The sequence below is a fragment of the Cygnus olor genome, chromosome 3, assembly GCF_009769625.2.
Source record: "Cygnus olor isolate bCygOlo1 chromosome 3, bCygOlo1.pri.v2, whole genome shotgun sequence".
NCBI lineage: Eukaryota > Metazoa > Chordata > Aves > Anseriformes > Anatidae > Cygnus > Cygnus olor.
This window is the reverse complement of record NC_049171.1, coordinates 28,256,694-28,282,856: the sequence shown is the minus strand read 5'-3', so window position 1 is coordinate 28,282,856 and position 26,163 is coordinate 28,256,694. Positions and strand designations below refer to the sequence as shown.

The window sequence follows — 26,163 nt, the reverse complement described above, 5'->3', positions numbered from 1 at the left end:
ACAATATATTTTTGTGTATTAGCTTTTCAAGCCCTTGAGTAAAGAAAGCAACTTTTTTTTTTTTTTTCTTTTCAAATGAGGAACAGGACTTACATCAAAAAATTCAAGTGTTTTACCAGTTTCTATAGTTCCTAAGTGGTTTCATGGAGATTCTTGTCTGCATTAAAGCATCTGCTACTGTGCTGAAGATTATGATCCTCATGAAACCAGTCAGCTGGTTCAGACACAAACTGAACATTCACACAGTGGTCTGATGCTTCAACAAGTTGAAAGCTATTGTGTTGGAGATTCAGTCACAGGTAGGATTTACAAGAGAAACATGCTCTTTGATGTGAAAGTTGTTTAGTTGTTGGGGGACCTCAACTCCAGGGAACTGCCTTCCAGTCCTGAACCTCTTAAAAAGGCTTTACAAAGCACGTCAGAAAATGGAATCAGTTAACAGAGAAATTGTTCTCGTTTGATTAATAATTGTATAATTCATTTGGTTAGCAGAGTGCTGTTTGTATTTTTAATTTCTACACATCTATCTCATAATTCTAGTGTAATTTTTGGTATAGGTCTCAAATAAACTTTAGATTCCAGGCCATGCTCTAAGTTCATCTTTAAGTACAAGAGTTTTTCAGAATACTTCTGGAAGCATTTTTCACTTCCTCTTTGCAGCTAGCAATGCAAGAGTAAATCTTTTGGTCTGGACCAAGAACAATCAGTAGGAACCCACTCGTGCCTTTGATCAGGGACATAACAGAAACAGAGAGAACTGAGCTTCTAGTTGGTACTCCCAAGTCACTTTTGCTCTTTGTCAATACAATTTTAATATTAAAGCATAAGCAGTCCAGAAGTAGAAAATGAGTGCCCCCAAATTATATTTCCAATTTTAAGTATTCCTGCTGTGTGTTACAGTCTACATCCAAAGCTGTGACTTTCAAGAGCACCACAGATTTCAGTAGATCTATCCTTATTTAACCAACTGAGCCGAGAAGATTAGGAAAACTCCAAGCACTACTGGCATTATTAGTAAGTCCTTTTGTGTCCAGAAGTAGGATGTTTATATGTCTTCCCCAACCTGTTAGCTGAACTCTTGGAATAGCAGATCATGCTAACTAGCTCTAATGTGTGTTTTGCTGGTAGGATTATTGATACCAAAGGAAGAAATTTTTGCATTAATTTTGCAGCTGATATGGATTTGGCAACTATGCTTATTATAAATTGACAGAAGAAAATAAATAGGAAGGGTTAAAAGGTATTCTATCTTCTGGCTGCATTACGCCTCTGTCTTATTTTTTCTATGCATTATTTTTTCTTTTTTCCTTAGGCACTCTCACTGCCTTTATGTGCTAACTTCAAAACAAAAGTGCGACCACAAGCATCACGGCTCCTTCTGTGCTCATTTCCATAGATACACAAAGAGCATGCCTATAAAACAAAATAGAGATAATGGCTGTAGAAAAGGAACAACCAAGATAGTTTACATGAAGAGAGAATGCATAGTAATGTCAATACATGTTAGTAAACTGAGAACATCCCCTGCTTTCCCTGAAGGATTAGCAGTCAGGATGAAACATCGTGCCATGTTTTTACTACAGCTGGTAACTGTGCTAATTAGATTAAAGTTTGTCTGCGTTAGTTTAGCCTGGTATGTCATCCACCTATGCCAATTTTCAAGAACAGAACATTTCTAACTGCGGTAGTTCTTGCACGTTGAAAAATGCCAACGCTCGGTTTTAAAGCATTTGATTTCACAGTTTTTAGGGCACCTTATACCCTTCATAATTCATAGCCATCATCCACAAATGTGTGAAATTCAAAGCTGAGGCAGCAGGCAAAGTAAAAGGTCAACCTACAAGACAGAACTGAAGCTATTGATAAAAACTATATTGTAAAAATAAATGAAAGCACACAGTGATTGCTGACTTTTGACTTCAATCAGTGTTGTCAGTAGTTCTGGTACTCAGCACTTCTCTTGCACTTCTTATGTTCAAAAAGTTGTACAAGCTTAGGTAATTAGGCTTTGTAAAAGGCTTGTGCAATCTGCTATATGTTGCCTTTAATTTGCAGTAGGAGAATAATTGGTAGACAGGTGAAGATTTGGTCTTTCAAATGTGCTTATGTTCCTAATTGTTTTTGTTTTCAGTTTTTGTGACCTACCTTTGATGTCACTTAAAGAAAGAGCTTAGTCTGAATTAATTGTAGATATTCAGACAGAACTGTGGGCAGAGGGAAGCTATGAAGTTTTCTTTAACCCTGCACAGCTCAGTTAATGTATAAAAAGAAATCCCGTGCTGCGGGGATTTCTTCCAGCTTCTGAGAGCTGGGGCACCCCAAAGAAAGGATGCACAAGGAGACGTGTCTGTGGCTTTCTTCTCTCTTATTCTTGATAGTACAGGAAGATATCTGGAGTACAGTGGGGAAGCAAGTGAATCTCAAAAAGGGAGGAAGAAAGAGACAGAGGCTAGAAATCCAAAATGTATGTAATGTATGTAAAATACTTTGTTTAATATATATTATGTTTTAAATCATATTTGCTATGATGTGTAGGCAGAAGGAACAAGGGACTACTTTTCACTAGCCACTGTGCAAACACAGAGAATATTTGACCCCAAATGCTTACTGCTTTGAGGCATGGTTTGTAGGGAGGAAAATTACCTTCTCTTATGTCACATGAAAGAATCAGAAGAAAACAGCAAGCTCCCAGATACATGGATAGCCAACATAAACAAATACAGTTAAAAATGAGAAATCACACACAAGCTTTGAATAATCAAACAGGAGAGATATGATGTCCTCATTAACATTAAAATATTGTTGGTAAAGTATTACTGTGTTACACAGTTGTATGCATATTTTAAAATTCTTTTTCTTTTAAGATAAAAACGGGAAGTTCAGAGACTGAGATGAAACTAGAATGACTTGAGATTGTACCTAGGATTGAAAAGAAGTGTGTCGAATTGAATATACATACAGGAGGTATTGGGAAGTAATTGTTTGAACAGCGCAATTCGCTGTGAGAACGGTGAAAATTCAAAGCCTAACTTACACTTTTGTGTGAATTCCTACCAATTCCTGGCTTCCAGCCTTGTACATAGACCAAACCTCTAAGAAAGTACTGATGATGAACTGCTTATGATTAGAAATGTTTTTCAAACACAAAAGGTAATGGGCGCTAAATGGATAAGGAAGTGCTGAGCCACTGATTATTGGAGTTGCAAAGTGGTAGAAGAACTAGCGACACAACAATGAAGAGGTGGTTATGAAAACTTCTTTCCATAAATTGAATTCACAATGGGCTGGATAGAGTTTGCATAAATAAAAAAATCTGTTTTAGAAACAGAAAAAAATGTTAGGAAGAAACTGAGAAGAAAGCATAATGAACACTGCATTTACACAAATTATACCTCTTTCTACAGTCTGCTGTTTCTGGATTTAGAGTAAACCCTTTATAGTTCAAAAGTATTATGCTGTGAATTTAAAATAAATGTTGTTATTTTACAAATTATTCACAGCTTTGTTCTTCGATTTTGTTATTATCCATCTCACAATCAGTGTAACAAACTATAGTTGCTCTGTGAGGAAATGTTGAAACCTTTGAAATGACTAAATTACATAGTTCTACAACCTATAAATTCATCTAACGTTGCAGTGATGAATGGTTTTGTGCTAAAAGATTTCTTTAAAATTCTAACAGAAATGATTAATAGTATACAATGCTACTTTAATGAAAACAGGGCAAGAAGCAATATGCTACATGCTAAAGCATTACTGCTTTGGATACAGTGCTGGTGAGGCTGCTTGCAAGTAGTAAATACATTGAAGCAAAGGTTGATTAGGGCACTTCTGGGAGTGATTGCAGACTTGCTGCCACAGAAGAATTATGAGAGATTTTCAAAGGACAAATAGGAGTTAGGCAGCATTTTGCTTTCATGAGTTGGAGATCTGGCTACTACTTTGCCCTGTCTATGTTCCATAAAGTGCTAGTTTTTAATTATCAAAATCATTGCCTTTCAACATTTTTTTTTCATTTCATTTTCATAAATACATTTTAGCAGATGATAAGATCTATTTACCATTTGTCCCATACAACCCAAGGACAGGAAAAAATTGAAAAGTCTGAGGAGACTGGGGAAGGGCTAATAAGTGTCAGAGCCCTTGTGGTGGGCCCAGCATGACAGACCACTCTTGCTGTCCGAGATGTGGCCAGGGAATGAATTGCTGCCCATGTAAATTGTTCTTACCAACCGTTGTTTGCTCTACTTTTTCCTGAGAGATCCCTTACTATCCACCACTATGTGTTACATGTCCAGAAGTGTTTGATCAGACAGTTGTGTATCCTCTTATGTGACAGGAGTGATGGCAATCGTCACATTATGGGACAGGACTTTATATGCATCCAACTTGTTAAGAGATGGATACCTATCCTTCACACATGATGAGGAATCACCTGTATGTTCACCTTCTCAATGGAAAAGGGATTAAAGAGGTTTTATAAAAGAATCTGCAAGGGGCACTATGGTCCTGAAATGCTGGGTAGTATGGTATTAGCTATCTGAATGAGTACATTTTAAAATCAATTTTAACAGTTCTAAATTCCTGAAAACAGTGACATCTTCACAGGTCTGAAATGCATACTCTGTCAATAAGTAAAAACTTTTCCTCCTTCACCATTTCCATGAACCAAATGCAATCCTTCTCAAGTCGTAAGTAACACCAATATGATTTCAGTGAACTTTCTGAGGCTTAGGTATCATTTCAGGAGTGTATTCTTGTTTGAGGAAGCTCATATATGCTTAAAAATGATAAGACTGAGCAGATGCTTGCTGTTATTTGTCTGAGATGGATTAAGCATCTGTTTAATTAAATTTCTTAATTTGATTTTATAAATTTGTTTTCCATTTGAGCTGAATGATTTTATATGCAAGGGTCTCTTGTATATTGGCAGCAGGCAAAGAAAGTGCTGGAACCTTTTTGTCACTCCTTTTCTCCATTTTGAAGCGAAACTGGATCCTTCCCACTCTAATACTTTTAACATGGATCAAAGAATTTGAAGATACAGGTTAAGTGTGAGATCTGCAGTTGAATCGGGCCATTTAGTCCATGCTAAAAATGGCATAACAGTGAGAGTAGACCTGCCTCAAACAAAATTTAAAGCAAAAGCTTTTTTTTCCATGAGTGCACCCAACCAATCTGGAAGTATTTTTCCTAGGAGTTTTCAAAAGCAATTCTGTTCACAAGTGATTTAGACTTGGTTTAAAGAGAGCTTGTCAGTAGTTGTTTATACAAAGAGAAACAGTTTAGAAAGTACTTTCGGTGAAAGGAAGGGAAATTTAAAGTGAATCACCAGAGCTTGCAGAATAATAATTCCTGATAGGGGAAAAAGGATTCAAAACAGTAAAGCTAACAAAAGCACTCAGATCTAGAGAAGATACCATAATTGAGGAAACCTGGCTGAAAGTACCAAAGCAGCAGGAAAGCTGAATTGATTTTTGGAGCTGTATAATACAAGGAAAGATTGGCAGATATATTATATACTAGAAAATCGCCTGCTGTGCACAAGGAAGAAATGCCTCTTTTATGTATTGTCCTTTGATATTTTTAAGATTATTGATGAGATACGGTTATCCTTCTGGTTGCGATGAATTTCTGTGGATTTGTCTATTACACGAAGCTTTCAGAAGAAGAGCCTAATCCCTTTTACATTATTTGAGTATCTTCTAGAAGATTTAACAAGTCTTTGCACAAAATGTAATTCAAATTAAAATGGAAAAGTATGATGCTCCTTTAAGTTTCCATTATTTTTTTTAAATGGCACTGGTAATAAAGAATGGTAATAACTTTAAAATAAATGGAATTACATCTATTATTTATTAACTGAACTAGCTTGGGAAGCTGTTGCCTCCTATTTCTGTATCTTTATCTCAGATAATATAGTGATAGCAGTAAAAGAACTTGCATCATTAAATATTGAACCCACTACGACAAGCAGGTTTTTTAATTCTTACTTTAGTACTGTCATGATTATAAGGTGTTGAGTGCACTTCCTTTCAGGGAAGCCCTCTCGCACACATGTAGGCAAATGGCACGTGCAGGGCTTTTAGTGGGGATCACAGAACACTCAAGGGCTCTGTAAATAGTGGTATTCCACCTTTATAGATGGAAGAAACACAGGCCTATAGGAGACTGTAGTATGCTTGGGAGAACCACACCACTGTATCACCATAGTATAAATGATGACTGTGATACATTATACAGAGGAATTGTAATATCGTTTTCAAAAAGGGAATTAGTTTTAAAGTCAAAAACTGTGGTTAAATACCGCTATGACTGCATTATTTTCATGTTATAATAATTTCCTCTGCATTGTGCAACATTTAAAAACACTAAGCTATCAAAAACTGTGTTGTCATCCCAAAGGTGGCACTCAAACAAAACTTTGATTTCATTAACTCAGAGCACTGGTGATTCCAGTAAAGATTCAAGGGGAAGGATTTGTGTTACTGAATTACCAATATCATATCAGATCTTGCACATACTTCTTGATGATTTTCTTTCCAAGCCAAGGTCTACATCAAAGATCAAAGAAATATATATTTTAACATGGGAAATGGTAATGAAAAGTATGCCCTTTACCATTTCAGAAGAGGACTGTAAGAACGTGGGAGAACAGTTCATCTTCCCTACGCGTGCTTCTTCCTATACCATGGGGCTGGTGACATGAGGTGATAGTGCTCTAGAAGCGTTGCTCTTGTCTCTTGCAATCTATTTCCATGGTATTTCTCTCTTCTCCCCTTTTCTCTCATTCTTTGTGACATTCTTCCTTCATAAGATTCTGGATGTTTGTTTTGTTCTTTTTCTTTATCTACTTCAGGAGTTCATCAGTACCCCCAGTTTAAAATCTGGGGCTATTTTTTGGATATATAATATATACCATGTCTGCCTGATTTTCTTTTGAGAACTGCATCTGTAAATCTGCATCTATATTAGCAGATAATGCAGTTCAATACAAGTAGATTTACAGGCCACATAAGTGCTGAGGACAACATCCTTAATACACCTTGTTTCAAGGAGCTTTAACTCACACACAATCTGGTCTGGCCCCATGCCATGGATGCCCATTAGCAGCTGGAGTACCTGAGGTGTGAGACAGTCTTCTGGTTTGGGTTCGTCTGAAATTGAGCTCACGTACTCTTCAGACCACTCCATAATGTGAAGTAAGGCATTTCAAATCAGGACAACAAAGAGATTTGTTTCAAGATCACTCTCTGGATCTGAACTAAAACACAAGTGTAGACATGAAACATTTCTGCAAAACATTCTAAATTTGTTTCCAATTTTGCAGCCTAAAAATTCTGATATTTCCACAATGTTTCTATTGGTCAATATTCACTTTCTTCAGCCCACATTTATAATTATCGAATGACTTTTTCTTGGAGCCATTCATAGGTGTATGATATAAGCAAAAGATATTACTGTTCAGATGTGCTGCCCTTTTTCATTCTCTGCATGCATTTATAAAGAATAGCAGGATACCATGAAATTGTGAAACCCACCTGGGAGAAGTGAACTCCCTAGTCATTGAAGCATTTTTGTGCTCCTTCCAGCTGAAATTAATTCAGCAGAATATAGGGGACCTTGTCCTTTTTGAAACCAAGTACAGCAACAGATTGCTTTGAGAGAGAATAATAAGTCATTTGGGACTTTGTATTTCAGTACACTAATTCTTGTGAATTGATTGTGATATTTATTCAGCGTGATTAACTATTATATTTTCAAGCTTTGTGTTATTTTGGAGAACTTTTTAAAAAACTGTTTTCTTTACCTCATAGGGAATCACTCTTCTTTGTCATTAGGGTTATTATATTTTGTTATTATATTTACTGTTGATGTAAACGGTTAAGCAGTATTGTTTTAAAAACAGTAAAATGTTAGGACATTTCTCGTTTTATAATAATAATAACATTCCTCACAATTTTTGGTGATTCTTGTTATTTTTAATCTTCTGTACAGCACTAAAATAAGACTACAGAAGAAATGACCAATATTGATATACATAGTTCAATAAAGCAATACATTAAATTTATTATTTTTTTTTTTTTTAAAGGTGAAGACTAAAGTCTCTGTATTTTCACAGCAGTGATGATCTTTCTTCTCCTCTACAAACAAACAAACACACACATTTGATAACTAATTTTAGAGAAGATCATCACTGTCAGTTGTAGATTTCCAGGAATAATTCAGTTTATTGTTGCTTTTTCAATTAGCTACACTATGTAATGATGATATTGAAACAGCTGAAAGCAGGCTTTTTGATGCTGCACAAGCAAAGGCAACCCAGTACCTCATTTACATTCCTGTCCCAGTGTCTGCAGCAGATCTATAAATAGAAGAGGCTACACACAGAAATTTATTATTGCAGCTGATAGCAATTTTCTTTTGCAAAGGTGTCTGGAGGCATTATTCATGAGATTCATTCTGGTAGACTTTCCAGCTGAGATTCTCTCTCCCCAGAACTGCGGGTGGTCAGTTTAGAAATATACTAATCAACTGCTATGCACAGGCTGTCACAAGACTCACTTATTTCCTTCTTTAAAAAAAAAATGCAGCAGTTCTCTCAGAGCCAGATTATTTTCTCTAACCTGATTGCATGGATATTGTAAGCAGTGGACAAATTTTTAAAAATCACGTTTGTTTCATATATGACCACTGAAATTCCTAATGATTATGCTATTATCAGAAAAAATAAAATGGCTGTGGTTTGACATACCTCACATCATGTCTTCTGCATTCATACCCATGGGCACATGTGACCTTATCAAGTATAAGGCATGTTTCTGTTCAATACTGAAGATGTGTAGTAATCACATAAACTGACCTATCTAGCTGTCATCTGATTTCAGATGTAAAACAAGGGGAAAATCAAATAAAGCCTTTAATGAAATGATATTTATACCAAGTGGTAGACAGGAATGCCTTACACTCCATGTATTCCTATTTGATTTTTATTTCCAGACTATATCTGCCACTGTGCTATCCTTGCATACTAAAAAGATACTTCATAAAAACAGAATAGGCACATTCTTACCCCTTGAGACTTATTGGGACTTATTTTTTCCCCTGTCTATTCTAATATTTTTTTCATAGTTGAGAACATAAGATATATGAAAGCAGAGATATTTCCTGTTTATTCTGGTTCAATTTCAATTGAATCACTACTGTAAGTATTCATATTTCAGTTTTCCCTGACTATGTTATCAAGACCTGTAGGTAATACCTGAATGTACAAATGGTTTGCAAAGTAAACTTTGCATATCTTGTTTTTCTTTCTTTCCTTTTTTTTTTCCTGATACATGATAGAAGAGCTGTTTTTCTTTAGCTGTTACTTTAACCATGTTATGAAAGCAGCAGCACAAATAACTAATGAGACACATCAGAAAAAGTCACGTTTTACCATGAAAGGAAAGCTAAATTAAAATATAAAACAAAAAGGAACCTGTCAACTCAAGTCACCCAGAAAACATTCTGACGTCTCCAATGCCAGGTACACAAGAAAAAAATAAGGAAGGCAAATACGAAGAAATATATTATGCTCATAAGTCAAATGTCACTGATTTTCTGTGAGAATAAAACCCATCCTTTCTTAAGTATGTTTACATTTTTTGTATTGTTTTTAATTTAAATTTTCCAGTGATGCAGAAAATTGGTTTTGTGAATGCCCTAAACTCTACTCTGGAAAACTCTGCCAGTTCATGACTTGTGACGAAAATCCATGTGGAAACGGTGCTACATGTTTTCCAAAGTCCAGGCAAGATGCTGTTTGCCTTTGTCCATATGGAAGATCTGGCATCCTCTGCAGTGATGGTAAGAACTGTATGCTTCACCTTTCTTAGAACAATGTTTCTATCATTCACAGAAATTGTGGTAAGAAACAAGTCAAATACTTGGAAGACACTTTAAGTGACCACTTCCCCACTTTCACTGTTGCCTACAAACACATCCGTGCCCAATGCCCATTCCCAAACAAAGAATGTCTGAGCTGGGCACCTGCTTGGCATGTTGTTTCATAAAACAGGAAGGAAGACAGAAAGATCATAGAATCATAGAAAAGGTTGGAAGAGACCTCCAAGATCATCTGGTCCAACCATCCCCCTTACACAAATGTTACCCACTAAACCATGTCCCTAAGCACCACGTCCAACCTTTCCTTGAACAGCCCCAGGGACAGTGACTCCAGCACCCCTTCCAATGCCTGACTGCTCTTTCTGAGAAGAAATGTCTCCTAATTACCAACCTGAACCTCCCCTGGTGCAACTTGAGGCCATTCCCTCTAGTCCTATCACTAGTTACCTGTGAGAGGAGGCTGACCCCAGTTCCCCACACCTTCCTTTCAGGTAGTTGCAGAGAGCTATAAGGTCTCTCCTGAGCCTCCTCTTCTCCAGACTAAACAACCCCAGTTCCCTCAGCCGCTCCTCAGAGGACTTGTGCTCCAAGCACTTCACCAGCTTCGTAGTCCTTCTCTGGTCATGCTCCAGGGCATCGATGTCCTTGTAGCGAGGGGCCCAAAACTGAGTAGACAAGCCAGGAAATACTGGGTAGTGGCTGAGAAAGATATTTGTCTCAGAGCTTCTTTGGACAAAACATTTTCTCCTGTAGTTTAATTTTGCTGTACCTAGGGAAGCATGACTTTGTACATTTTGTATATAAAAAGATAGTATAACCAGTACTTTCTGGATTGTAAGAATATGACCAGGTGTTACAATTTGATGAATTTCTTAGGTCAGAAAGAAAAACAGAATAAAAATGTAATGACAAGTAATGACTGACAGATCTGCATACAGAAAATAATCCCTGATTCTGAGCTGATTCAGAAGTGCATTTGAAATACTTTTCAAAATTAATATGAGGTAATGTTCAGGTCAGATCAAAAGATTGTTTTGTCTTTTTCATCATATCAAAAATGTTTACCTCTTATCTAAAATTTCAATTAGAAGAAATTTCCACAGTTTCCAGTAGAACATTTAGGTTTCATCCATGTTTTCATCTCACCCCGACACTTCATAGCCAATAGTAAGTGTGTAGGTAAGTGTATAAAATGTATTGGTATTTTTCTGTCTGGGGCATTGGGACTTCATGTACTGGGGTCGGTGTCTGCATATCACTTAGCCCTTGATAGATTTCTTTTCTTCCACACACTTCTCTAATTGGTCTTTGAGCCCATATAAATTTGATGTACAACGTCTTGTGACAAATGGCTCCAGGTGTAAGTGTGTAGCATGTGCAGAAGTACTGCCTTGTATTTGCTTGCATGTGTCAATTGCAATGACACATTGCAATGTGTCCAATGACCTTAATGTGTCAAGAGTTGTCAGAACGGATCTTTTAAACTTGTTCCCTATTTTGTGAATGTTCCCTGTTAACCTTATGAGTGCCTTTCCTGATTTTAGGCATCCTCATTACAAAACTCCCAAAATTATTTCTAAAGAAGCCAGATTGTTTTCTTAGTCTTGGTACACCAGCCAGGCTGTATCCAGACTGCCTACTCTGTTCCTTTTCAGTTCTACTGCATCCTTTTTAAGATGAGGGTCCAGAGCTGACCTCAATATTCAAGGTGTGATAATGCCACAGTGGTGTTTGACATTTTTCTGTCAAAAGGACTGTCTTTTCCTTAATCATTTCTTGTATTCTATTTCTTTTTATAAGTATGCTGAGGTTTTCACAAAACCACCTATTAAAACTCCTAAAACTCCTCTTTTTTGCTGACAGCGAGTTCAGAGCCCACCATTCTGTGTGTCAGGCTAGGACTGTTTCTGTCATCTGCCTCAATTTACTAGGTTCTTCCACAACTCTTTGTAGTCAGCTGTCTCTAGTGTAGACTGAGAGAAAGTACACAAATTCATGAGTTTGGTTAGACTACAAACCTGAAGAATACAAAAGCACAGAAAGGATGATATTTTATTATGTGAAGAGGGAAAACTTTTTCTGGATCATTACTGTAAGAAAGAAAAATGGGGGAGAAAAACCAACTTAGTAGGTCAGAGTATAAATCTTTCAGGGTGAATAAGTCCACGACAAAAAATTATTGAAACATGAAAAATTCTTCCACCAAGCTGTGTCTTAAGAGTTTAGTAGGAATAGAAATAAAGTGAGCACAGATACAAGTCTTGTTAAGATGCTCTGAAAGTTAAAATGAGCTGCAAAAGGTCTTTTGTCACATAAACTAAAACTGAACAAAGAGGTGAGAAACACAATGCAGTGAATGCTGGGTGCAGCCTTAAGAATAGTGCTAGCAAAACCAAAGCTATACATTTGGTGTGGCATTTGAAGATAATGACAGATTGCCTAATTACAATGGTGGAACAATGTAAATTGCAATAGAAACATAATCCAATTTTAATTGTTTACTCTAACAAAATGAGTGGCTCAGATAATAAATTTATTAGAAAGAAATGATCCATAAAATTTAAAGACTAGAAGCATGCATATTTAATGATTTTTCTCCTGTTCAAGGCACAGAAATAATATTGTCTTTACTATTAAGATTAGTAACCAAGTTCATGCTACGTTGTGTCTGAAACTGAAGAAAAGCTGTTTCTCCTAGCTACTTATCAAGTAGTTGATGGTCTTCATCAACAGAAATGTTGATGAACCTATCATGTTTAAACCCTAGCATGTTTATTTGTTAGTATGAATATAGCAAATGTACCAAACAGAACTGCAGATTTTATGCCAGCACTGCTGCTCCTTCCTACCAAGAGGAAGTATTTACAAGAGACAAAGTAAAAGTAACTCAAGACGTTGACAGAGCCACAAATGAGCCCACTGCTACAGGTCTTGCCTGTGCCAGAGCTCAAAGTGCTAGCAGTTAAGTCACACTAAGAACAACATAAAACTTTACAGATATGTAAGAGAATATGATAATAAAACTGTTGTCACCATTAGAGGGGAAAAAATGGCATGGGTTAAAAATACATCATTTAACGTGGAATGCACAGCATTCTAAAAGTGAGAAAACTATAGAGCATTGTACAAATGACAAACAAGGCAAAAACTTAAAGATGGAGGGTAACTTCTATTAGACTAACCTGTATAATATGAAGAAGACAGACAAGCTCCTGGGGCTAACAAGGACTTTTCAGTTTCTGAAGGAGATGAAGCATACTGCAATCTAACCAGGCTGGGAACAATTGCTCTGTGTTTATCTTAGTTACATTATACTAGTTCAGAAATCAAGAAAAGCTTTCTAAAAGCATGTCCATTTTTTCCAAATATAAAAATAGTAAGATGCATTATCTGTCACACACATCTTTCCTTGCTTTTATCACTAGATGACCATGTTACTCTGACTGCAACTTGACTATTATATATTGAAATCTCTCTCATGAAGCCACATACCTAAGGTATAATGGGTCAGTGGGTGGGGGGACAATAATATGGGTAGACATGAACACTAAATTGCAATTACATAAAATCACTAGGCTCCTTTCAAGCTTCTTAATATAAAGGTACCCAGCTCTACTCTCTATCATCAGTTTTAGAAGCATTTCACTCCTGTTTGTTTGGGGGATAGGGCTGAATCTAGCAGTCTGGTAGAGGTGAGGCTGCCACAGCTCCATACCCCACGTCCAACCCATAGCAAGGCACAGCACATGTCCCCAGCTGTACATGCACAGAGAGCACACATATACACCCCACATGGACATATATACCTGTCCAGTCACACAAACCACAGACAGACACTTGGAGCACTTACACAAAGAGAGCACCAAAGGTCCCGTCTTGCTCCCCTCTCTGGCTGAGCACAATGGAGGTCTGCTAGTGAGAAAAAATAGAGAGATGGTACCAAGTGGATCCCATCAGTGAGAATAAATAAAGAGATGGTACAAAGTGGATTCTCTCAACAGCTGGGCTCACACCCTCAGTCTGCCCAGTAGCTGTCCCCGGATCCCAGTCTCCCCAGTTGATGGCACCTGGGTATATGAGCCCCCAAGAGCTGGCTGGGACTCCCCTGTGGTCTCTCCTTTGGGGGAGATGCACCTGGATCCCACAACGTGTCCCATGCCCCCAGGCGGCAATCCCCTTCAGTCCTAAAGGTGCTCCAGCATCATGGTTGGTGCCATGCTGGGACACTGGGGCTGAGGCTCTCCTGGGAAAGGGAACAGGGTGCCTGTTCCTCTGGTGCCCAATCTGGGTTTCCACCTGCCTTTGGGCTCTGTGCATCTCTGGGCTTGTGGAGATGGTTCTGTGGTGGGCTGATGGCTCTTGTGATGGGCCACAGGAATCTGGGGCAGGGCGTTAATTGAGTTCCACCACCTGCTGATGCCTCTGTGCTGTTTTCTGGAGGTGAGCTTTTATCACATAACCTAAGGCTATTGATTTGTGGTGTTAAAAGCCCTCATGAAACAAATTGATGCCTAAAAGAGGATTGTAGTCACTGGAATAGAAAACAGAAAATATTTAGCAATTCACATCACCAATATACAATAATTTGGAACAGAGATGGTGTCTGCATGGGCAGCTTGACTCAGTCTCTGAAGTGACTTAGGTTTTTTAAGCTCTACGTGAAGGGATCTACAGCATTTAAACCGAATCCAGTTATTGATAGTAGGTTTGTGTAAAAGCAGCCAGAATTCAAGCCCTGGTCTGATAAATTTCCTTTTACATTTAATTTAGTAAAAACTGGCTTATTTTGTGTTTCTTGCAGATTGTAAATGAAAGTGTCTGTATCTTCCTACTCTGGTGTTTAGGATCACACTGGTGAATGAAAGTGCTTGTAAATAGTACCATTTCAGACCAAATGAACACACATTCTCCAACAGTGCTAAGAACACTTTCTATTTATGTGAAAAGATTTTTAAAATACCTCATATATATTTAATTTTTTTACTTTTAGAAGTTGGTCAGGAAGACATATCAACAACTCATTATGGAAACAAATGAGGATTAGGTTAGAACTAGAATGGGCTGTCACCTGAAGAAATTTATCATTTCATAAGATCTGATTTAAATGAAAAATTGGAGTCCTTCCTCCACTCAAGGAGAAAGCCTGAGCTCAAACATGTCCTTATCACCATACTTGAACTCTTTTAAAATATAAGAGAATTCTAATTATAAAAATTTAAATATAAATGTAGCCAAATTACTAAGGTTAGTATGAAACACAAGTCAAGTATTTCAGTTAGCCTAAACTATTAAAAATACTTGTCAACTAAACAGAGTTCACCATTCGGGTACATTAAAAAAAAAAAAAAAAAAAAAAAAAAAAAGATCAGTTGCTATTATCTCTGTAATCAGGCTTTTGTTCTTTCTCTCTTTCTCTTGCTGGTGCTCTTGCTCTCTTTCTCTTTCTCTCTCTCTTCTCTCTCTTTCTCTTCCTCTTCCTCTTCCTTTTCCTCTTTTTCTTTTCTTTTTCCTTTTCCTTAACACCTTCATCTATGTACAATCTGGGGTCATTCCCTGGCTCATACAGGAGCCTGATATGGTCTGTAAAATATGAGGTCCATATGTTTGAAATAAGGTAAGGAATTCAAATATAAAAAACACAGAAATCGTAAAGAGGAAATATCCAGGTGTCACTCTACTGCTGAGTTGTGATGGCCTCATAAATGCTTATAAAATACATGAAATAAAAATGGTTCATTCACCGAGAATGGAAATGAACACCTGGAGTTCTCAACCCTTGATGTGGTTAATTATATATTACACAAGAAATTAGGCCCTTCTGAAAAGCTGTTGGTCATAATAGGAAGCATTTTGCTATGCTTCAGGAGTCAAGGGCAAACACTTTGTATACACAGAGATAAGTTTAAAAGAAAGAGAAGCATTTCAAAGGAGTGTGCATTGTGAAGATGAGTAATTGTGTAAACTGCAGTCTTTTAGACCAAGTTGCGGAGTTTATTTTAGTTTCACTATATGAAGGTATAGCTGTGACAAGATAAAATAGAATCCTAACTGTGACATTGTGTTTGATGAACACGCACTGAAAAGGGCTGTGCCCAGCATGTATTCACAGCACTCTGTAAGTATGTTCATTGCAACACATTTCTGAGCAACATTTATGGTAATGTTTGCCAGTCCAGAGGGTCTGGCCTGTGTTTTCTGTAGGATGTATTCCCCCATGTATAAAATTCATTTCAAAGTGCTGAAGTGGGAATAGCCACTTGCTCCAAACTCTATGGAGTGAAAATCAGCCTGCAAGTGAAGTGTTCTCTGCAGCTATGTTTGTCACAAAATGTCACCTTCAAAGTTTTTTACATCTGCAGACTAAATTGTGCAGTTCAGTGACAGTGGATGCCCAAGGGGAATTTCCTCAGATAAAAAAAAAATGCCTCACAAGGCTTTTGGTCAGTGGTAAGAGACTTTGGGGAATGCTGATCAGGATTTCTCTTTTTCCCGTTCAAGTGAATTTATTTTCTGGATCATTTGCTTTTATCTGGGCCTTAATTTCCCTCTTTCCTTCCCTCCAAAGTAAGGTATGTCATAAAAATTGTACAAAACACACATACACACAGTCACACGCACACACTTGATGTCAGTGCTATATTACCAGTTTTTCAGATTCATACGTTCATCCTTGAGCAGTGAAATCAGTTTTATTATATCAAATCTCAGCTTCCACTTAGAAGTGAAAAAATTACTACTCCGTAGAGTTACAGAAATAAGCTAAGCTAATAGGGCCCATGGGCTCCGTAACAATACCACATAACTATACCACTAATCCCACAAAACAGATAAAATGAATGCTTGAGATATTTTTCATGGGGGAGAGCACACACCTGAATTTGCCGTTATATGGATCACTAACTCCTCATATGGTAGTCTTCCAGACATCACGGTCTTCTACTATACCCTTGAACTCTCAGTTGGCACAGCTCCTTCATGCAGCTCAGGCTACCTTTATCTTTACCTCCTTGCATTTCACAGAGCTTCTGGTAAGGAAAGTTGGTTGATTGTTAAAAAAAAACAGTTCTTTATGTAGAAATAGCAAAACATGTAGAATAAATACCAGGTTAGTTCGCTCATCTCACCTCTCCTTCACAAGTTTTGCTGTATCTGTTACCTGTCTGTACAACAAGCCTTCTCTCTCATTTCCACTGTTGGTCCCTGAGTACCTCCCTGTCCTCCCTATCCCTCTGCTTCTTTCCAGGCACAAAGGACAGGGGAGTTGTAGCAGAAAGTTCATCTCCCTTCACCTGTCAGCCTGCAATCCCTGATCTGATACCTTGTAATGTAATGCCATGCACAGAAAGAGGTTCCTGCTTCGGAGGTACCTGCACAGAGGTACCTTCCCTGTGCCAGAGGTCTGCATGCAAATTAGTATTTAAAATCAGCCATTGTGAATATATATTGATTTATAGAAATGGATTTGTAATTTGCTTTGCTTTGTTAAGCCAGCCACTTTCATTAGGAGCATAGCTTGTCACTTAAACACCTATCCTTCTTGCTGCCTCCTTAGAAACATGATGAGTAAGAGCACGAACAGACCAGCAGCACTTAAAATATTTTTTGTAAACTCAGCAAAGGAAATATTTTTCACTCTGTTCATCCATATTTCTATGCTCAAGAGCAAGATTTTGTTTACTAAAAGCTGTACTGCAAACCAACAAAAGGAATGGTGTCTGCAGAATTTCATGACGACAAAGGACACATTTCTGAAGACTTTTATACATCTTGGAAGGCTGGAAAATATAATGTTTACCAGTTATTCCCATTTCAATATTGTCTTCTCAAGTATGTGAGTTGTTTTTTAGGAGAATTGATTAATACTCATCCCAAAAAGTATATGGCTGCTCATCCTGGAGCCAGGCACTCAGCTGATAACTGTTCAGAGACAGTCAATTATAATGTAAAGAATTGGCTTCTCTGATTGTAATTCTACAGCCTAAAGTCTTCACCTCTTTTTTATCCCATTCATCTGTCTTGTTTTTTACAATGAATTGTAAAGCTGTGGTCGAAGATGTATTGGCAGTGAATGCTGAAAGGAACATTTATTTTAACTCATAACAGAAAATTCAAAGATAATGAAACCATTTTTCTCTTTCTTCCTTGTCACTTTATTCTCTCCTCTTTGTTAAGATTTTTTTCAAACTATACTTGCTTTTTTCACCTCCCACTTTTGTATTCACCTCTGATGAGATGTACAGTCCTAGGGAAGTGGGTAGCCAACCATATTTATATATTTATATAATGGGATAATTTGTCATTATTTGTTTGTGAGGCAATGGGACATATCATACCTTATTACCTGTTTGGTACTGGGAATGCAGAATAGGACAGTGATAAATGGCATAAGACTGACAGAGAGACACAAGACAAGATCAAGGACAAAAAATTTGATAAAAGGCTTCAAGTTCTCTGTCAGAGCTGTTTGTGTTTTAGGCACAGTTAATTTGGAGTGTGGCTTTGCATGGCTCATAAGAATAGCCTTTGGGACACAACTCTGTGCTTTATAACTTCATACTGTATACTGCAAAAGCAAAAGTGTGAGAATCTGGCTTGGATGGTGGCTAGGCAGAAAAAGGAAAATAATAATGGAGCCCACTGGAGACAGCTGTGCCCTCTGCTCTTCCTTCAGCAATAAGTGTTTTTAAAATAACATTTTGAAGGACTGTTTCTCAAGGAAAGGAGGGCTGCAAGATTACACAATTTTCTACCTTGGCTCCATACATTTGTAACGAAAAGATAGAGAATAAAAGGAAAAGGTAGAGTTATATTACTTGATATGAATTTACCAACTACTGTGTTTTTCATATGGTTTTCATGTGGGTTTTTTGTTTGTTTGTTGCATTTTTAAGTTAAAAATATATAAGAGTATGGCAAAGTAGTGTGTTTAAAATTTAGACTAACGAAGGTCATTGTATGAAAGATATCTCAAAGACTGAACATTTTACACTGATACATATTTACTGTAACCTTTCAGGTTTTGATGTGATTGGATAAAGACCAGTTGATAAATAATACTTAGTGCAGAGAAGAATCATGATTTAAAATGTGGCATAAAACTATAAGCAACCACCCAGAAACAGATAAAACATGGATAAGTATCTCCTGACAAGTTAGATTTATTAGATTAGCCTGAAATGCAAGCTTTTGACTCAGGATTAATTAACATATCTAAATACTTTTTACCCTCCAGAGATCACTGTAGGGAGGACTATTTATGAACACTTGGCTGCGTGTACCTGCCTGCTAAAGATAGGGTAGTTAATTGGACACTGCAGCTCACTTTTAGTAGGTGTCAGAATCTGCTCCAACACTGTGGAGAAAACTGTGGGGAACTAAAACAAAATAACTTAAAACTGTTTTCACAAAATATGCCTGTGGGGCTACAGTTGCCTCGTGTGTTATTTCTTCATTTGGTGACCACACGCCTTATGTAAGTATAGTGCCATACGGTGGTTGTGCACCACTTTGGGTAGCATCCAGGCACTGCATGTACAGGGGAGAGAACAGACACAGAGGGGAGCAAGGGTGGGATGTGAGGGCTGGTCGACAAGTGCAGGTAGTCCTTCCAAGAGCCAACAGTAAAGGAAGATAGTCTAATTGGGGAATTATTTGAAATTTCCCAAACCTCTCAATGGGTCTCAGCTCCTCATCCAGAGAAGAGGCTGTGCCCTGCAGCCTGCTGGCCTCTCTAATAACCAAGGTTACACAAATCTTACGCTTAGCCCAATATTAATGAATGACTGGATTTACTGTCGTTTTGACCTGGGTAATTGTACTACTGATTTTTCTTTGTTTCTGTGCTGCTATTCTGAGATAAATTGTTTATCCTGAAAGCCATTGGTTGGTGGTGTCTGTTACTGTATCCAGAAGCTCTAGCACAGCAGTGGTGCCTTAAGCGCCTACATGCTGGATATGTTATTAAGAGTACTTCACAGCCCCAGCAAAATGCATGGTTACACTCAGAACTGGGCAAAAAGGCCATAAAGGGATTTAATTATCATAGAATCATTCAGGTTGGAAAAGACCTCTGAGATCATCTAGTCCCACCTTTAACCTAGTACTGACAAGATGATGAGAGGAGATGTTCATGTAGCCAAAAGATGCAAATTAAGAAAATTATATCTTGTCAGGGATTTTGAAAGGGGCTGGGCTCAGACACCCAGGGGTAAGAAACTGAAAAGCTTAATATGCAAGGAATGCTTAGTGGCTGTTGTGCTCTAGCCTGGAGTTTAGACATCTATACTCAATTCTTTGGTCCACTTCAGCCATTGTGTGCCTCTTTGAAAACATAATTTAGTTTCTGAGTGTCCTACAGTTCCTGTTCTTTAAAACCAGAACAACAACAACAAAAATTTCCTTATTTCACAGAGAACTATTTCAGAATTTCTAAATCATTCAGCCTTAAGGCAACGGATACCAAAAACAAAGGAGATGCAGACTGGGAGGTAGTTGCAAGATACAGAGAAGGTAGGCTTAATCCCACCTAACTTTAGAGACCTATAATACTCTCCTCTGACTTACTGCCCAAGACTGTTTATGTACTTGGTGGGGTCAATTTAGCGTTTTAGAATGCTATTCACCTGACCTATATTAGTGGTGTGTTTTAGAAGAAGCTGCATCCTAAATGTGCTTAATGTTTCTACTGACAAAACATATAACCTGGGGTAGCCAGCTGTTACATCTGTAGCATAGATGCCCTCAAGTGGTCAGATCACTGCCACCCATGGTGTACTTGTGCACATTGCTTTTAACAAGTGGGAGGCTTAGGACTTAGATGTCTCTTTCTTATTGTAAATAAATAATGAATAAAATAGAAATAGGCAAGTAATACTGTGAAATGAAAAAAGTATAACAAATATTAAATGCCAATATGATTTTTTTTATTGTGACAAAGAAACAATTATTACATACCAGATTTATTTATTTGTTTATTTATTTTTGTAAGAGTGCATAAGTTATGGTGCCATGTAAGCCTTCTCTTTATGGAGAACTTGAAAGTAAAGTGCAATTCTTATACTCAAATAGTGGGTACCCAAAGCGTAGGTAAAATTGCAGTGTAGGTAAGGTTTAAACCAGAATGTTTATCGTGTTTTGGATTGAAGAAAGAGCTCCCATCTTCTTCCCCTGAACAGACGTTCGTTCAGGGTACATCCATGTTAAAGGTCATGGATGTAAGCCATTCATTAAGGGTCCTGTCAGAAATAGCTGTCCTGCCTTCAAGAACTCTTAAGTAATGTGTCACGTTGACATTCTCTGATACATCTTCTTCAGTATGGTCTTCCCCCCTTGCACAGTGTTCTTCAAAACATGTCACTTCTATCTAGGTGTTTCTAACTTGACTATCACTGAGGCATCCATTAGACTCTAAACTGATATTTCTAAGTATTTTAAGCATATTTGACAATGTATGTCAAGGTTTTGACATTTGATGGCACATGGGTTGCAATTATTCTTGTTTAAATGACCAAAGAGATATGTTCTTTGTTGAGAGTAAGATGTTTGAACCTTTTTTTCTAGGACATGTCAAAACTGCAGTGAATTGAAACTGATATACAGTAATCTAATACGGTTATGCATAAACTTTCTCTATGTTGTGTAGCACCTGGTCAGTGGGAGTACTATCCTCCTAGTGTACGGGTCTACAACTACAGTTGTAGTTCACTTTGTAAGGCATTCCTTTGTCAATGTTTAAATCCATCTAAATAGGGAGAATTACCTGGCTCCGTGGACGTACATGATAGAAATTACTTTTCCAGTTATAAAGTCAAGCATGAATAGAAAACAATATGAAGTTCTTCATTATAAGATCTTGTCTCTTAAATATTTTGTGTTGTATTAGATGATAGATAGATAGCAAGAAAATAAGAGAGAGAGAGGGAGAAAGAAAGAAAAGAAAGAAAAAGAAAGAAAGAAAGAAAGAAAGAAAGAAAGAAAGAAAGAAAGAAAGAAAGAGAAAGAAAGAAAGAAAGAGAAAAGAAAGAAGGAAGGAAGGAAGGAAGGAAGTGAGGGAGGGAGGGAGGGAGGGAGCGAGGGAGGAGGAAAGGAAAAAGGAAGGAAGGAAGGAAGGAAGGAAGGAAGGAAGGAAGGAAGGAAGGAAGGAAGGAAAGGAAAAAGGAAGGAAGGAAAAGAAAGAAAGAAAGAAAGAAAGAAAGAAAGAAAGAAAGAAAGAAAGAAAGAAAGAGAAAGAAATAAAGAAGAAAGAAAAATAAGAAAGAAAGAAAGAAAGAAAGAAAGAAAGAAAGAGAAAGAAAGAAAGAAAAAGAAAGAAAGAGAGAAATGAAAGAGAGAAAGAAAGTTCACATTAAAGGAGCTATCTGTCATAGCTTCCTGAAAATAAAAAAAAAAATGGAGAACTTGAGCTGTCCTCAGCCATGTTGAGGTAGTCTGAGAGAATACTAGTGGACTGAGGCCAACACCAGATTTAGAGAGTTGAGAGTTGTGTTTCTTCTTCAAATCCACGACTCATAAAGTTCTAAGACCTGAGGTTACATTCAATGAGACTATGTTGAGAAGAACAAAATCATTGCCGGTTTTCTTGTAATTAGGACAAAACAACCATTTCATATGGAAATTTCCTGGCTCCTGTTTGAAATCACAGAACAAGGCATAATGTGCCACATGTGAAGTAGTGCTTAATAAATGGGACAGTACACACTGTATTGCTGCGGACTTGAATTTTGTGTCATAAAAGGTTTTCAACAGCTACATCTGCACCTTTTGTCAGGTTCAGATAAAAAAGTAAAAAGTGTCAATGTGGCAGATTTCTCAGGGTGCAAATTTAGAAGTAGATTCCACAAACTAGAGGTGGTGATATCATTTACACAATTACATTTGACTGTTTCTCCCAAACTGTAAGTATTTAGGGCTAGATGTTTAAAGGTACTTCGGCTAACATAGATTTACTTGGGGAAGATTATAATTCTTGACCAGGATTTCCCAATCTGGTTTGTACACACTGCTTCTATGCATTCCTTTCTCCCCTAATCCGTCCTACTGCCATCATTAGTAAAGCTAGATCCAGCCACATTTGGTGCTCAGATCAATTGCGTATAAGTGCTTAAATCTTTAAAATCTAGCCCCACACCCAGTCTTTCAGGATTAAGCTTTACTCAGCTACTCTGCCTTTCTATCCTGTTTTTCACTAAATCATATTGTCAATACAAGCATTATGTTATCTTTGCTCTGAGCACTGACTGCAAGAATTGACAGCAGCCTGGATACTTGGCTCCAGCAGAAGGCCTTGGTGCCATGTGGGTGCTTGAACCAGAACTCCACTGACTGTTTACCAGTACAGATATATGTATACAGACTTGATGTTATTTGCATTTTTATCTGCTTTTTTAATTCTACCATTTTTTACCATATAAACTTCTACATCACAAAACTGTTAGGTTTTTGAATGAATTTGTAACTTTTATGGCTTTTGAGGAAGCTGGCAAACTATTTGAGGAGCTGGCAAACTATTTTAGAAAGCTAAATGCTTTGTTTGGTCAATGCCCAACAAGTTTTTTATTAAATTGATCCTTAATAATAATAATAATAATAATAATAATAATAATAATAATAATAATGTTAAATTAATTGTCAGTACTGTAAATTTTACATTTTATATACTAAATTCCCAGATATTCAAACATTTCAAAGGGTATAGGAAATAATGTGAAACAATATAATTCATGTAGGTCCTATTCACAGCACTGTAAATTCATCATATCGTGATGATTATTTCTATTACTTCTCCACCTGTGAAGAAATACTATTCCTTAACCTCTTCAGTATATCCCTGTACTCATTTTCACTGAGATGTGTGTAAGATGGCATTTCTTTTAACAGGATAATTTCTTTGTGTGTTTTCTTTTGTCTATCTGAGCTCTGAGTAAATATTGCAGTATATTTCAGTTTATAACAATACTATACAGAGACCAGGAGATGGCAGTAGTTGCCAGTAATTCAGTTGTAAAAGAGGGGCTGTTTGTAAAATTAGAGGAAAAACTGAGCTATTTCTGCATGTATGTAAAATATTACAGCATATCAAATTTTTGGTATTATTTATTAAGCTTTAATTCTAGAACAGACTATTAAATACAAATTGCAAATACGTATGTTAAAGAATTTGCCCTAACACTGAATTTCTGTTTCTTTTAAATGCAGTTATTAGTATTAGCCAGCCCAGTTTCAGTGGCACAGATGCTTTTGGCTATACTTCATTCCTAGCTTATTCTACTATCCCAAATATCACCTTCTACTATGAATTCCACTTGAAATTTCAGTTGATAAATCACCAGTCAGCTTTACAAGATAACCTGATATTTTTCACTGGACAAAAGGGCCAAGGTAAGCTTTATTATTGTTACATATTCTTACAGACTTTAGAATATTCATCAAGCAAGTAGGATGAAAATATACACAGCTTTTTCTTAATTCTTTTCATGATATAATTTCATTGGGAAGAAAATAATCTCTTCAATACTTTATAGTTTTGTAAACACACAGCAAACAATCAGTGTTTTGGTGGTAGTGGTTTTGTTGTTGTCGTTGTTCTTTTTTCTTTTTCCATAGAGGAGAAGTGTAACTGTTAACTTTAATTACTGGAAACAGTTAATCTGATGCTTGAGGTAGCAGATTTCTGAAAAGGTTCTCTTTTCAGTCACAAACATTTCATTGTCAATTACATTTATTTATCGATTATATTATTGATTACATTGATTTGGTGGCCACTTTTGAAACATGCTGCCTCGAATCTTCTTACATGGACACTCATTTTATTGGAAAACCAGTTCATCTATCCAGCATGTCACAGCCACCCTGTCATTTCTTCTTCCTGTGTCCTCAAACAACCTGCCAGAGGAACAGCCATGAATTGCTGCTGTTATCACAGTGGCTGCACTTCCATGGCCCACAGGACTGAAATACAGCCTGTGGCAGTGAGAATTGGACTCCGTGTTCTTTATGTGAAATACTAGACCCTAACCTTGACATCACTCAATGCAAGTTAACCCAAGGTAGCTATAAGTTCTGCTGGAATCTGTACAGCAAGATATTCAACTTGGTCTGAATAACACAGCTGAGAAGTGGGTTATATAAATCTGCTTACAATACTTGCACTAAGATTTTAACAATGTTTTATGTATCTGCACAGCAGCCCATGTAGTAGACTGACATAGACTCAACATTGAAATGGAGTAAAATATTACTGTTTGTGTTTCATCCATTTTAGCATCACTGTCAAGACAGGACCTACAATACTGATGAAAGTTAGGAAAAGGGTTAATGAAATGTTAATGCAGATATACAGGAGTCAGTGTAGAAACTACTTAATAGTACATAGATCATTGGAAACATATTACTCATTTTTACCATAGTTGTTTCTGCAACTGGAATTAACTTTTGGATTTAGAGCTGTTGAATGAGATTGTCAAAGCCTAGAAGGGAGGTTTGGTGATGTGCCTTTATGTCTAATTTACATACACATTGCACAAAATTACTCTAGTACATCATAGCAATAAGATACAGGGTGTCCTCAGTTTACTGCGTTCATGCATTAGGGGCATTTTTAGTCTTGTTTTCTGTTAAGTTTCTTAAGAACTGAAGTTCCTGTACATTCTGTGGCAGACAGGGGAGTTAGCCCATTGCAATGCAAAATAACACGTCAGCTTAGAATGGCTTGGCAGTTTACATATCTGTGATGTAATTAAGCTGGTTACTTTTCATTTGGGAAGATCCTGTCAAATTTAGTTAGTGCAGCTCCGTTGATCAGTTATACTTCACTGTGCCATGATACCTCGGTACAGCAATGGACCAACAACCACAAGCTGATTTACTTAATTTATCGAGTTGGTTATCCAAATTAGCTTAATACAAATATTAAACCACTGGAAGTGTTTTAAACACAAAACTTTGCTTTGCCTCTGTGTGTGAATCTGGCTTTTCTATGACTTTTCTGTGTGAATCTGGCTTTTCTATTTTCCTTTTTCCTTTTTTTTTTTTTTCCCTCCTTTAGTGAGACATGGTCAGGCTTGGGTGATGCTGCTAACTGAATTATATTGAACAGCATTTTGATTGCATCCAGGTCTACCACTGGTGCCACGTTTTACTTCCATAACAGTCCCTGGTTTATTCCCTGGCAGCTTTTCCTTTCACTTACTAATTATTTATTGTTGCAGATGAAGGAAATTTTGTCTTTTCAGCTAACCAATTAGAAATGGTACATGGAGTCACCATTGCCAAAACATT

At 37.1% G+C, this 26,163-nt stretch overlaps 1 protein-coding gene and 1 long non-coding RNA gene across 2 annotated transcripts in view; one reads left to right on the top strand and one right to left on the bottom strand.

Moving 5' to 3' along the window:
- The window catches only part of EYS (eyes shut homolog), an 856,207-nt gene that overhangs the window by 784,899 nt on the left and 45,145 nt on the right, over positions 1 to 26,163 (top strand). Inside the window, exons 40-41 of the mRNA XM_040553008.1 lie at positions 9,677 to 9,849; positions 24,082 to 24,264. Coding sequence (XP_040408942.1) covers positions 9,677 to 9,849; positions 24,082 to 24,264 — 356 coding nt within the window. The remainder of the gene's footprint in view (positions 1 to 9,676; positions 9,850 to 24,081; positions 24,265 to 26,163) is intronic.
- LOC121067987 lies at positions 1,063 to 16,905 on the bottom strand. The gene is made up of 3 exons (XR_005818540.1): positions 16,761 to 16,905; positions 13,739 to 13,797; positions 1,063 to 1,413 (listed from the first exon to the last, which is right to left on the bottom strand). It is a non-coding gene; the product is annotated as an uncharacterized LOC121067987 (long non-coding RNA).